A 12,355-nucleotide genomic window follows, 5' to 3' on the forward strand; every position below is an offset into this window, starting at 1 on the left:
ATGCCAGTTGCCAAGCATCTGAAGTTTGATCACGTGACCCTGGGGATGCTGCAACAGTCATAAGTGTGAGAAACAGTCATAAGTCACTTTTTCAGTGCTGTTGTAACTTTGAACGGTCACTAAGTGAATTCTTGTAAGTCGAGTACTACCTGTAACCCCAGCTAATAAAGTGGCAGGATGTCACTGACTTCGGTTAGTGCTTCTTGGTTCTTGGCTGACACCACGAAGAAATTCCAGAGTAAATTAGCTACAGAGTAAAACACTTCCACAAGGTGGCAATAACAAACCACTCCTAAATTGTTGCCTAAGAAACCCCACAGGTGGGTCCCTGAAGTGAAGCTCCCTTTAAATGAGATTGCACCTGTAATAGGATCCCACAGCAACCTAAGCCTACCTTGCAAGGCTGTTTTGTATTACTAGGCACGAAGCCCGAAAGAATTGCGTCCAATGCTCAGAAAGGGTTTATAAAGGGTGAAGCTTTTATTTCTTCAGAAGACGTAAAGCTGGCTTTTCATAATTGAGGCTTCCCACGAGGGCCACGAGGATGCCGGTCATTCGGCCACGGGTTCAAGAAAGGAGGCAGCGTTTTCCACCGCTTGGATAACCACCGTTAGATGTTTATGGACCTGGTCCCACTTGCCCTGCTCTTTGGCAGCAGCCACGGCGTCGGCCAGGCCTGGGAAGGTAGCCACGGACGACGATTGGGAGGCCCAGATGACGTGGCTGCAGATGCAGAGAGAGAGACCCAGATGCAAATTGCATTGAAAGGCTACAATAAAGTCTTATTACGCAGTTCTTCTGGAGTGCAGGAAGAGGCATCTACCAAATAGGGTCAAAAAAGTCAAGATGGCACCTGCGCCAATTCATTCAAAACTCTGCAGATCCTATCAAAATTAGAGGGAGGGAGGAAAGAAGGAAGGAAGGAAAATAGGAAGCAATTAGGAAAAACAAAATAGGGAGGAATTAGAAAAAGAAAATGAAAAGAAGGAAGGAAGGAGAAAGGAAAGGAAAGGAAAGGAAAGAAAGGAGAAAGGAAAGGAAAGGAAAGGAAAGGAAAGGAAAGGAAAGGAAAGGAAAGGAGGATAAGAAAAAAAACAGCAAGAAGTCAAGAAAGACATATAATTTCAGATTGCAGGAGAACTGGAACAGCTACCATCTTGACTTTTTTGACCTTGCCCGTAGCAATGGGCTATTAATCATTGGAACTGGACAGAATCCAACCTTAGGAATCTCAGCCTGACCAAATGAAAGAAATGGGGGGGGGGGCTTGAGTTACCTGTAATAATATTTGTCTGGGAAAGCTCGTGGATTTAAAAATGTCCGTTCTAGCAACATCAACTGGTCGTTCACCGTCCGCAGAGCAAGAGGACTAGACGGATGACAGGGATGGATGAGAGAGAGAGAGAGAGGTTACACACACATTGCACTAAGCCTAACTGTGGCTTGTTCAAGAAACAACACAGAATATATTAAGCCATTATTCATGGTTTCCAGGGCAGAATAGTGGGGAAAGCCCCTCTAGAGCCAAGCCAAGCAAACTCTGGATGTGTGTGTGTGGGGGGGGCACTCAGCCAATCTATTGATCTGAAGGGTGCTTGGGGGAGGTCATCCACGCTAAGCCATCATCAGTTGCAGTGGTGAGAAAGATGGCTTAGCAAGACTTTGGACCATTTCTTCTTCCACTGTGCTCAAATTCCGACTTCTTTTCCTGACAAGCCACAAAGCAAATCATTATCAGTTTCATCCTCATCTGGCCCAATATGGCAAAAGCCCAGGGCATCTAGGGGTGGGGCACCCCCCCCCCCCAAATTAGCCCTCCACATCAAACTGACAGCTACTTGTCTGGAAGTCAATGGAACTTTTGAACGAATCAGTTCTCGGAAGGGGCGGGATCAGGATCCCCCTTGGTCTCTCCAGCCTAGATATGGGTGGAGCTTCAATGAGGCCCCGCCTACCGGGCCACAAAAAGCAGCTGAGAGTCCGCCCTGGAGACGTGGATGGTTGCACACCTTGTGTGGGGATGATATGCTGCCTCCATGCCTCAATCACCCCACTATAGGTAGTCCTCGACTTACGACAGTTCGTTTAGTGACGGCTCGAAGTTAATGTCCATCACAAGACCCTGGGGATGCTGCAACGGTTGCAAGTGTGAAAAACGGTCATTAAGTCGCTTTTTTCAGTGCCGTTGGAACTTTGAACGGTCACTAAGCGGACTGTTGTAAGTCAAGGACTACTGGTAGTGTATGGATGGGATTAGAAAAATGGGGGGGGGGAAATCACCTGGGGGAGTCTTCATTTTGCAAGCCTGCGATGCGCTGGTTGAGGCCGGCTGCTGCAGACTGGAAGCGCACAACTGCATTGCGGAGTGGGACTGAATGGACGAGAAGCGAAGAAAGGAGGGAAAAAAAGACGAATGCCTTTTAAACTTCCTTGACATATAATAACTTGGATTGTGGGACAACGGATACCACCAGCAATGGCACAACATCTTTTATAGCAGGGGTGTCCAATCTTGGCCACTTTAAGACTTGTGTGGACTTCAACTCCCAGAATTCCCTAGTCAGCCACGCTTAAAGATATGTGGAATTCAATTTCCACTCTGCTATAGTTGTTCATCATAAAGCTGATGCTGGTCTCAAGCCACAGAGAGGAAAGGGAACACCAGAGATCATCTATTTCACACACACCCTACTCAGAGCAAGTCTCACCTGAGCGTCTCTGACAGAGGACCCTCCATTTGTCACTTCATGTGGCAGGTTGTTCCTCTGGCTAAAAGCTGGTATGGCCAAAAAGTCTCTCCTGGTGTCTAGCCTGAACTTTCCTTAGAAGTGAATACTTGTAGCTCAGAGTTGAACTGTGGGGGTCCTGGGTGCTCTCTGAGCTTGGTGGTTTTCTTGCAGACGTTTCATGACCCATCTAGGTAACCTCATCAGTGCCAGACTGGAGGGGGGTTTGCTTTCTGTTTATATACAAGTGTTCGAGAGAGCATTCTTGGTGGTTCCTTGATTAGGCTGTTGTTTATGCTTTGATTGTTTGTCTGAGTTGGTAATTCCTTGATTGCAGCCCACTCTCTTCCAGCACTGATGATATTCCCTAGTTGGGTCATGAAACGTCTGCAAAAAAATCCACGAAACTCAGAGAACACCAAGGACCCCACAGTCCTCTTCCTTCCCCATCCTCCTCCCCTTCTCTTTCTCCTCTTCCTCCTCCTCCCCTTCCTCCTCCTCCTCCTCCTCCTCCTCTTCCTCCTCTCGTTCCTCCTCTCTGCAGATACCTCTGTCTTCTAGCGCTGATGATGTACCCTAGTTGGGTCATGAAACAGCTGCAAGAGATGTTGCAGATGCTTCATGACCCAACAAGCTCAGAGAATACCAAGCAGCCCACAATCCTCCTCCTTCTCTTCTTTCTCCTCCTCCTCCTCCTCCTCCCTGCAAAATCCCATCCCTTCTAGCACTGATGATGTTACCTAGTCAGATAATGAAACGTCTGCAAGCAAACCACCAAGCTCAGAGAACACTAAGGACCCCACAATCCTTCTCCTTCTTCCTCTCCTTCTCTTTCTCCTCCTCCTCTTCATCTTCATCTTCCTCCTCCTCCACAATCAATGAGAATAGAGCTGGAAGGGACCTCGGAGGTCTTCTAGTCAAACCCCCTGCTCAAGCAGGAGACCCTATACCAGTGATGGCGAACCTTTTAGAGACCGAGTGTCCAAACCGCAACCCAAAACCCACTTATTTATCGCAAAGTGCCAGGGCTGCATCAGCATTGTGGTGCCCTCGGGGGGGGGAGGGAGGCGCCTCTGAGTGCCACCTCTGGCACGCAAAACCCGGGGGCGCAAAAATGGGCCACCGTGCTGCAAGGCGCAAAAACGGCCGCCGCCACACTGCGGGGTGCAGATACAAGGCGCTGCATCACGCAAGAACGGGGCAGGGCTAGTGAGTATCATGCAGGGACTAGCCCTGCCCCATCTGCAGTGCACAATGCTTCCCCCTCCCTTTTCTTCCAGTCCAACAATGGTTGGTGAACTCTGCTCTATCACCTCTACTCAAGCTAGCTAGTCGGCCACTTCACCTCCTTTGTGCTGGGTGGGGTTTCTGCTCCAGGCAGTGGTGGCGGCCTGATGGATCTGCCCGCTGGCGGTGGTGCGCATGCCCACAGAGAGGGCTCTGAGTGCCACCTCTGGCACGCGTGCCATAGGTTCGCCACCACTGCCCTATACCAGTGGTTCTCAACCTGTGGGTCGGGACCCCATTTGGGGTCGATCGACCATTTCACGGGGGTCGCCAAGCAAGGCTGTCTGCCATTTTTTTTGTCCGCCATTTTTTTTCCCTTTTCCAGTGGGTGCCTTACCTCCCTTGGGCTGGGCCAGCTGGTGGTCGGCCTGCTCCGTCTCTGCTGCGGCGCTCCCAGGCAGGGAAAGTCCTCGACTTACGACCGGTTGGGTAGTCCTTGACTACAACCAGTTTAGTCCTCGACTTACGACCGGTTTAGTCCTAGACGTACGACCGGTTTAGTCCTCGACTTACGACCGGTTGGGGTCGCGGCATTAAAAAGGTTGAGAACCACTGCCCTATACCATTTCACAGTGCTTTTTTTGTAAAAAAAAAAAAAAAAAAGGTGCCGAAACTCACACACGTCATACAACCGGCCTTGCCTACCCTACAAGGTTCCATCCAAAAAAGGTGCCGGAACTCCGTTCTGGGCGTTCTATGAGAAAAAAAGCCCTTGCCATTTCAGAGAAATGGCTGTCCAATCTCTTCTTAAAAACTTCCAGCAATGAAGCACCCACACCCTCCTGTGCTCCTCCTGCTCCTCCTGCTCCTCCTCCTCCCTGCAAACACTTCTCACTTCTAGCACTGATGATGTTACCTAGTTGGGTCATGAAAGATCTGCAAGGAAACCACCCAGCTCAGAGAGCACGCAGAATTTCATTAAACTTCCCTCCCTGTTGGTTTAGCCTACTAGTCCTCATCCTGCTCGCTGGGGCCACCGAGAGGAAGCCCACCCCCTCTTCCGAGTGACAACCTGGCAGATATTTGAAGGGGTATCTAAAGGCTACATTCACAGCTGTTCAGTTGTGGAGAAAACTGTGAAGCAGTGCGATCGCCTTCCTTGCTGTCTCTCCGTACGACAGCCCTGCAAGGCAGGCCGGTCCTCCCCTCCTCACCAAGAGAGATGTTGTGGTTGAGGAGGTCCACCTGGAACACTCGCTCGGCCGTGTCGTACATGGCTTGCAACGTCTCCCCATAGTTGCTCACGTTGAGGGGCAGGATCAAGGACTCCGCCAAGCGCAGCAGGACGTTGCCAGCCGTTTGCGCCACGGCCCGGTGGCTGGTGAAACCTGCGGGGAGAGGGGAGACTGACTGGGGTGTTTGGGAAGCTCGCAGCAGTAGTATACCCCGGTCGTGTCAAAAAAGGCAAGATGGCGGCCATCGGAGCTCCACCAGCTTTCAGTGGGTGTTGTGACAGTCTTGCTTATAACCCTGAGCTGGGGAAGGTGAGAATGGATCTTCATCCTACAATTTGGGAGCTAACAAACCACCATGTAGGAATTGGGCAGTTTCACTCAAACCTGGAAGTAGTGCTGTGATGTGTGTGGGCAAAATAGCGCATGAATCAACACAACACACCTACAAAAGCGGGTGTTTGTTTCCTCATTCCCCCCCCTCTCACACACACACAGAGCACCAAATATCTATGGGGTCATTTCTGTCTGTAGCCATTAAAGCAGTGTTTCTCCACCTTGGCAGTTGTTAAGCGACTTGCACCCGATTTTGTGGCCTGGTTGTTAAGTGAATTGCTACAGTTGTTAAGTGAATCACACTGTCATTAAGCAAATCCCCCTTCCCCCATTGACTTCGCTGGCTGGAAGCTGCCTAGGAAGGTCGCAAAAGAGGATCGTGTGACCCTCGGACCCCGCGACCATCCTAAATGCATGCCGGTTGCCAAGCGCCTGACAGTCGTAAGTGCGAGGACCAGTCACTTTTGTCAGTGTTGTTGTAACTTCGAACAGTCACTAAAGGTATGGTTGTAAGTCAAGAGCTACCTTTATAAATCTCAAAATGGGACATATTGTAGTTTGCAAAAGGCAGGGATTTGAGAAGCTTCTCTCCGTAATAAACAGAAAAGCTTCCAGCAGAGGATTCGGCAAGAGACAGTTTGATCTAGTGGTTACAGCACTGGCTAGAAACCAGGAGACCGTGAGTTCTAGTCCCGCCTTAGGCATGAAAGCCAGGTTGGTGACTTTGGGCCAATCGCCAGGAGACGGTGAGTTGTTATAGGGACAATAGGAGGAGGAAGGTGTATTGGATCTGTTTGCCGCCTTGGCTGGTCAAAACAATAAAGGGGGGATACAAATAAATGAAATAAAGAAATAAAAACGGTGGCCTTGAGGTCTGCCTGTCCCGCCGCCCACCATTCGTTACCTGGATCGATAAATCGGTCTGCGTAGTCGAAGGTGTCAAAGGCCGTGTGGTAGGCCGGGTAAATGCGTGCTGACGTTTTGCTCTGGACAAAAGAAAAAAGAAAAATGGAAAGAAAAGAAGACCTGTGGTGATGGATTTGCTAGCTTTCCAGAATGTTTTTCCAACTTTCAGCTGTGATTTCCAGGTGGTGCCCCATCTACCTGCTTTTCTTGAGCTCAGCCCGTGAGTGCTAAGAGATGCTCCCTTTTTAAGACTTTAAGCAGGCCTTAAAGGAAATGTTGGCTATCATGCAGAATACAGAATACAGGTAGTCCTCGACTTTACAACAGTTTGTTTAGTGACCGTTCAAAGTTTACAAGGGCACTGAAAAAAGTGACTTGCTACCGTTTTTCACAGTTACGACCTTCGCAGCATCCCCAGGGTCACGTGATCAAAATTCAAATGCTTGGCAACTGGTTCATATTTATGACGATCGTAGTGTCCTGGTGACCTTCTGACAAGCAAAGTCAACGGGGAAGCCAGATTCACTTAACAACCGGGTTGCAAACTTATCAACTGCAGTGGATTCACTTAACAACAGTGGCAAGAAAAAATCGTAAAATGGGGCAAAAGTCACTGAGAGGTGTCTCACTTAAAAACATAAAATTTGGGTTCAATTGTGGTCATAAGGCGAGGACTACCTATACCAGAGTTGGGAAGGACTTTGGAGGTCTTCTAGTCCAACCCCCAGTTAAGGTTGTCCAATCTCAGCAACTTTAAATTGTGTGGACTTCAACTCCCAGAATTCCCCAGCCAGCATTTTGGCTGGGGAATTCTGGGAGTTGAAGTCCAAACATCTTAAATTTTCCAAGATTGGACCCTCTGCCTTATACCATTCCAGACAAATGGCTGTCCAGTCTCTTCTTGAAAACCTCCAGCAATGGAGCACCCACAACTTCTAGAGGCAAGGAGTTCCACTGATTAATTGGAAAAGTTTTCTTCAGAGTCCCAACAACCTGGAGATTTCCATATGGTGTCCTATGCATCCCCTTATCCAGCCTAAGCCCGCTTCATTTGCCACCTGTGAAGTGCCAACTTCACCCTGATCCCTCAATCCCAGATTAGCTCAAATAAGCAGAAAATTGGGCATTTGTGTCCCGAAAACGCAACTCTGAAGCCTACCAAATACATAAAGTTGCCTTCTCTCATTATCTGGAACTCATTTATTTTTGGCTGTCAGATGCTAATAATAATAACAACAACAACAACAACCAATAATAATAATAGAGTTGGAAAGGACCTTGGAGGTCTTCTAATCCGACGCCCTGCCCTTGCAAAATCTTAGCACAAGACGCAGAATAGGGTACTCCCTCTTGAAGTGGCTGGCCCAGGATCCTAATATAGAATAGGGTTATGATTAGGATTAGGATATAGAATAGAATAGAATAGAATAGAATAGAATAGAATAGAATAGAATAGAATAGAATAGAATAGAATAGAATAGAATAGAATAGAATAGAATAGAATAGAATATGGGATGGGATGGGATGGGATGGGATACACCACAATATAAATGGTCACCACGATGTAAAAAAGATGCTGAGACTCTAGAAAGAGTGCAGAGAAGAGCAACAAAGATGATTAGGGGACTGGAGGCTAAAGCATATAAGGAACGGTTGCTGGAATTGGGTATGTCTAGTTTAACGAAGAGAAGGACGAGGGGGAACTTGATAGCAGTGTTCCAATATCTCAGGGGCTGCCCCAAAGAAGAGGGAGTCAAGCTATTTTCCAAGGTGCCTGAAGGCAGGACGAGAAGCAACAGATGGAAACTAATCAAGGAGAGAAGCAACCTAGAACTAAGGAGAAACTTCCTGACAGTGAGAACAATTAACCAGTGGAACCACCTGCCTCCAGAAGCAGTGAATGCTCCAACACAGGAAGTTTTAAAGAAGAGACTGGACAGCCATTTGTCCGAAATGGTATAGGGTTTGCTGCCTGAGCAGGGAGTTGGACTAGATGACCTCCAAGGTCCCTTCCAACTTTACTATTATTATTATTATTAGACTAGACTAGACTAGACTAGATTAGACTAGACTAGACTAGACTAGACTAGACTAGACTAGACTAGAATAGAATAGAATAGAATAGAATAGAATAGAATAGAAGTTGGAAGGGACCTTGGAGGTCTTCTAGTCCAGCCCGCTGTTCAGGCAGGAAACCCTATACCAAATTTAACATCTTTAAAAAAAATAATTATTGAAATTATGATATATAAAACACAAATGCAAATAAAAGGGAAAAAAGCAGAGGGAAAGGAAAGGGGAAGGAAAATAAAAAAACCCCGACTTCCACAATTTTTTAGCACAGTAAAGCACAAGATAGAATTACAGGTAATCCTTGACTTACAACCACAATTGAGCCCAACATTTCTGTTCCTAAGCAGGGCAGTTATTAAGTGAGTTATTAAGCGAGCCAGATTCGCTTAACGACCAAATGATTCACTTAACAACTGTGGCAAGAAAGGTTGTAAAATGGGGCAAAATTCACTTAACAATTGTTTTGCTTAGTCATGGAAACTGTGGTCATAAGTCAAGGACTATGTGCACCATATTTTTCCTAATTTCCAATTTTTATTGTCCAGGTGCTCGAATGTGGGAGACATGTGAAATATGTGTGTGTGTGTGTGTGTGTGTGTGTGTGTGTGTGTGTGAATTCCACCGCCTGTTTCTTATTTAACCAAAGCAAACTAATTACAGTTCAGCTCAGCTCTTGTTCTCTCTGGCCTCTTCCATTTCTGGCCTCAGCCCCCCCAATTCCTGGTGTGCAAGAGATTCCTCCCCCCCCCCCCAGTGTGGCCCAGAGACTCACCCGATCGTAGGTGTAAGCGATATCCATCGCGGTGATGCCCAGAAAGTGGATAAAAGGAGCAAAATCGCTTCCGGCCCCCAGGGACCCTAAGCTGCAAAGGGCAAACAAAAACCCAGCTGAGTCTGCACAGAACATTTCAAGAACTGAAATGGGTTCATTTTAACCTTGGTTTGCTTGATTGTGCGAACCCAAATGTTTTGGTTTGTTTATGGGGCAACGTGTTGAAGAAGGGGACTCTCTCCCTTCGTACTGAGATCAAGTCCTGGGGGTTTTATGGGCACCCACTAGACTTTTCTGGCTTGGGTTTTGGGGTTTCTTGGTGGTCTCCTTTCCAAGGTGCTCACCAGGCTGGATCATGTTCAGTTCTTGTCTACCTAGAAAATAAAGTTACTTCATGGCTTTGTGCCAATGCAGAGTGTGTGGCCTTAGAAAGCTAGTGGTTGTGTTCGGACAAAATGAAAACGTTGATTCATTTTGTTATCTGTACATTTGCGTCTTTGGGTGCATGTGTGTGTGTGTGTGTGTGAGAGAGAGAGAGAGAGAGACTATGAAGTCTTGTTAGAAATTCTGTAGATAGCCCTACAGAACAAACAGTGCACGTCCACACGTGCCTTTCTGCTTAACTGTGACAAGGAAGCAGGAAACCTGTTTGGGCAGGGGGTTGGACTAGATGACCTACAAGGTCCCTTCCAACGCTGTTTTCTATTCTATTCTATTCTATTCTAAACTTTACTCAGAGAAAAGACATAGAATATATACCATAGATGCAACTACAAATTTATAAACACTGCCGTCTATTGTCTCTACTGAATACTGCTGTAGTTGATGCACAAAACACATGAACAATATATTCCAACAGTTCTAGTTGTGACTTAGGGATGAGGTTTCTCTCTCTCTCTCTCCCTCTCCCTCTCTCCCCCTCTCTCCCCCTCTCTCCCTCTCTATCCATCCCTCTCTCTCTCCCTCTCCCCCTCTCTCCCTCTCCCCCTCTCCTCTCTTTCCCTTACTCTCTCCCCTCTCCCTCTTCCTCTCCCTCCCTCCCTCCCTCTCTCTTCCTCTCCCTCCCGCTCTGTCCTTCTCTCCCTCCCTCTGTCTCTCCCCCTCTCTCTCCTTGTCCCTCTCCCTCTCTCTCCCTCTCTTTCCCTCCCCCTCTCCCCTCTCCCTCTCCCCTCTCTCCCTCTCTCCCTTCCTCTCTCTCTTCCCCTCCCTCTCCCCTCTCTCCTTCTCTTTCCATCCCTCTCTCTCCCTCTCTCCCTCCTTCTCTCTCTCCCCCTCTCCTCTCTCCCTCTCTCTCCCTCTTCCCCCTCTCCCTCTCCCCCCTCTCCCCCCTGTCCTCTCTCTTTCCATTCCTCTCTCCCTCCCTCTCTCTCTTCCTCTCCCTCTCTCCCTCTCTCTCCCCCTCTCCCTCCCTCTCTCCTTCTCTCCCTCCCTCTGTCTCTCCCCCTCTCTCCTTGTCCCTCTCCCCCTCTCTCCCTCTCTTTCCCCCCCTCTCCCCTCTCCCTCTCTTTCTCTCCCTCTCTCCCTCCCTCTCTGTCTTCCTCTCCCTCTCTCTGTCCCCCTCTCCCTTCTCTCCCTCCCCTCTCCCTCTCTCCCTCCCTCTCTGTGTCTTTCTCTCTTTCTCTCTCTGCCCAACCAACCTTGCAGGGTTGTTGTCACTGGGTGGGATAAAAATCTAATCAATAAAATGGGTACATTTTGTGTAGTATCTATGAACTCCAATCCCTAAGAATTCAATTCAGAAAGTTGTGTGATGTCGACCACACACAAGGATATTTGTGGGCACTCTCTGGTTCTGGGCAGGCTGGCATGAGGACCGCATTTGTGCAGCCCCAAGATCAAAAGCAACAAACTATGGCTTAAGCAGCCAGGATGGATAAATATAGCCAAACTGGTTTTGTGAAGTTAACCGGCAGCTGCTTAAGATCTGAAGGTGCTGTCAATAAATTCACAACAGTTCAATCTGGATTACATGTAGTTCTCAATTTACAACCATTATTGAATCTGATAATTACGGTCATAAATCATGATAGTCGTAAAGTGGGCCATGTGCAGTCATGTGACCGAAGGATGCTGCAAACAACCATAAATATGGGCTGGTTTTCGAGTGCCAAAAATGTAGTCACATGACTAGACGGGGGGGGACACATCGGAAGTTCAGAACTTTTGGGGGAGGGGGTCTGTCATAACTTGAAACAGCCACTAAGTGACCCGTCATAAGTGGAGGACTACCTGAAATTAGTCCTGGCTAATGTATGGGCGGGTACAAGGGTACAAGGTACATACACACACACACACACACACTCACACCCCCCCTTTTACCTGGGGATTATTCCGTAGACCGAGCTATTTCTGTTGAAGTGGCGTTTCCAGTTTTCATAGACTGACACCGAAGCATCTGCTGGGGTCTTGACCTAAACAAAAAAGGAACTCTTAAAAGAGGGTGCAAAATTGGCATATTTTTAAATATGATGGTGCTCTCCAACTAGTGAGAAGAAATCCATTTGGGTGGGGAGGAAAAGAAATCTGATTTTCAAATTCCTGCACACAGGAATGAGTGTTTCTCATTCTTGGCAGTTTCAAGACGGGTGGACTTCGACTCCCAGAATTCCCGGCCAGAATGCTTTAAGAGGAGTGGACTTCAACTCCCAGAATTCCCCATGCTAGCATGCTTTAAGATATATGGACTTGTTCTGGATCATGTAACCCTGACTAGAGCATGTAGATCTATATGTTAGAATGTTTGGCATTTATTGGGTTAAGTGCTGTCTCCTTAAGAGATGGCTTATGGGTAATGTAGTTTTAGCTAGTCAGCTAACCCATGTTAACAGGTCAGTAGTAGGAGGATCGGAGGAGCCTCTAAGGGCCAGTTTGAAATGTCTTTGTCTGAGATAAGCATGGGATCAACGGAGGACACAGACGTGGTCCTTATTCACGCTAGAAGTTTGATGTGGAGAAATTAATGATTTTACCTAATAAAGATGGACAAATGTACAATATTCAGAAGAAACTACCAAGAAACCGTGAGTTCAGCAGTATTCCTGGATTAAAGTATATGTTTTACAATCATCTTTGTTTGAGTTTAG

General features: G+C 47.5%; 1 protein-coding gene across 1 annotated transcript in view; it reads right to left on the reverse strand.

The window, feature by feature from the left end:
- Nucleotides 1–551: 551 nt before the first annotated feature.
- NAALADL1 (N-acetylated alpha-linked acidic dipeptidase like 1) overlaps nucleotides 552–12,355 on the reverse strand; it is a gene marked incomplete at its 5' end in the record, with an annotated part of 24,386 nt that continues 12,582 nt past the window's right edge. Inside the window, 7 exons of the mRNA XM_015827878.1 lie at nucleotides 552–723; nucleotides 1,277–1,369; nucleotides 2,281–2,371; nucleotides 5,168–5,341; nucleotides 6,426–6,507; nucleotides 9,273–9,363; nucleotides 11,592–11,683. Of these exons, the coding sequence (XP_015683364.1) occupies nucleotides 552–723; nucleotides 1,277–1,369; nucleotides 2,281–2,371; nucleotides 5,168–5,341; nucleotides 6,426–6,507; nucleotides 9,273–9,363; nucleotides 11,592–11,683 (795 nt within the window). The remainder of the gene's footprint in view (nucleotides 724–1,276; nucleotides 1,370–2,280; nucleotides 2,372–5,167; nucleotides 5,342–6,425; nucleotides 6,508–9,272; nucleotides 9,364–11,591; nucleotides 11,684–12,355) is intronic.

The sequence above is a fragment of the Protobothrops mucrosquamatus genome, unplaced genomic scaffold, assembly GCF_001527695.2.
Source record: "Protobothrops mucrosquamatus isolate PMUCROS unplaced genomic scaffold, P.Mucros_1.0 scaffold4026, whole genome shotgun sequence".
Classification (NCBI taxonomy): domain Eukaryota; kingdom Metazoa; phylum Chordata; class Lepidosauria; order Squamata; family Viperidae; genus Protobothrops; species Protobothrops mucrosquamatus.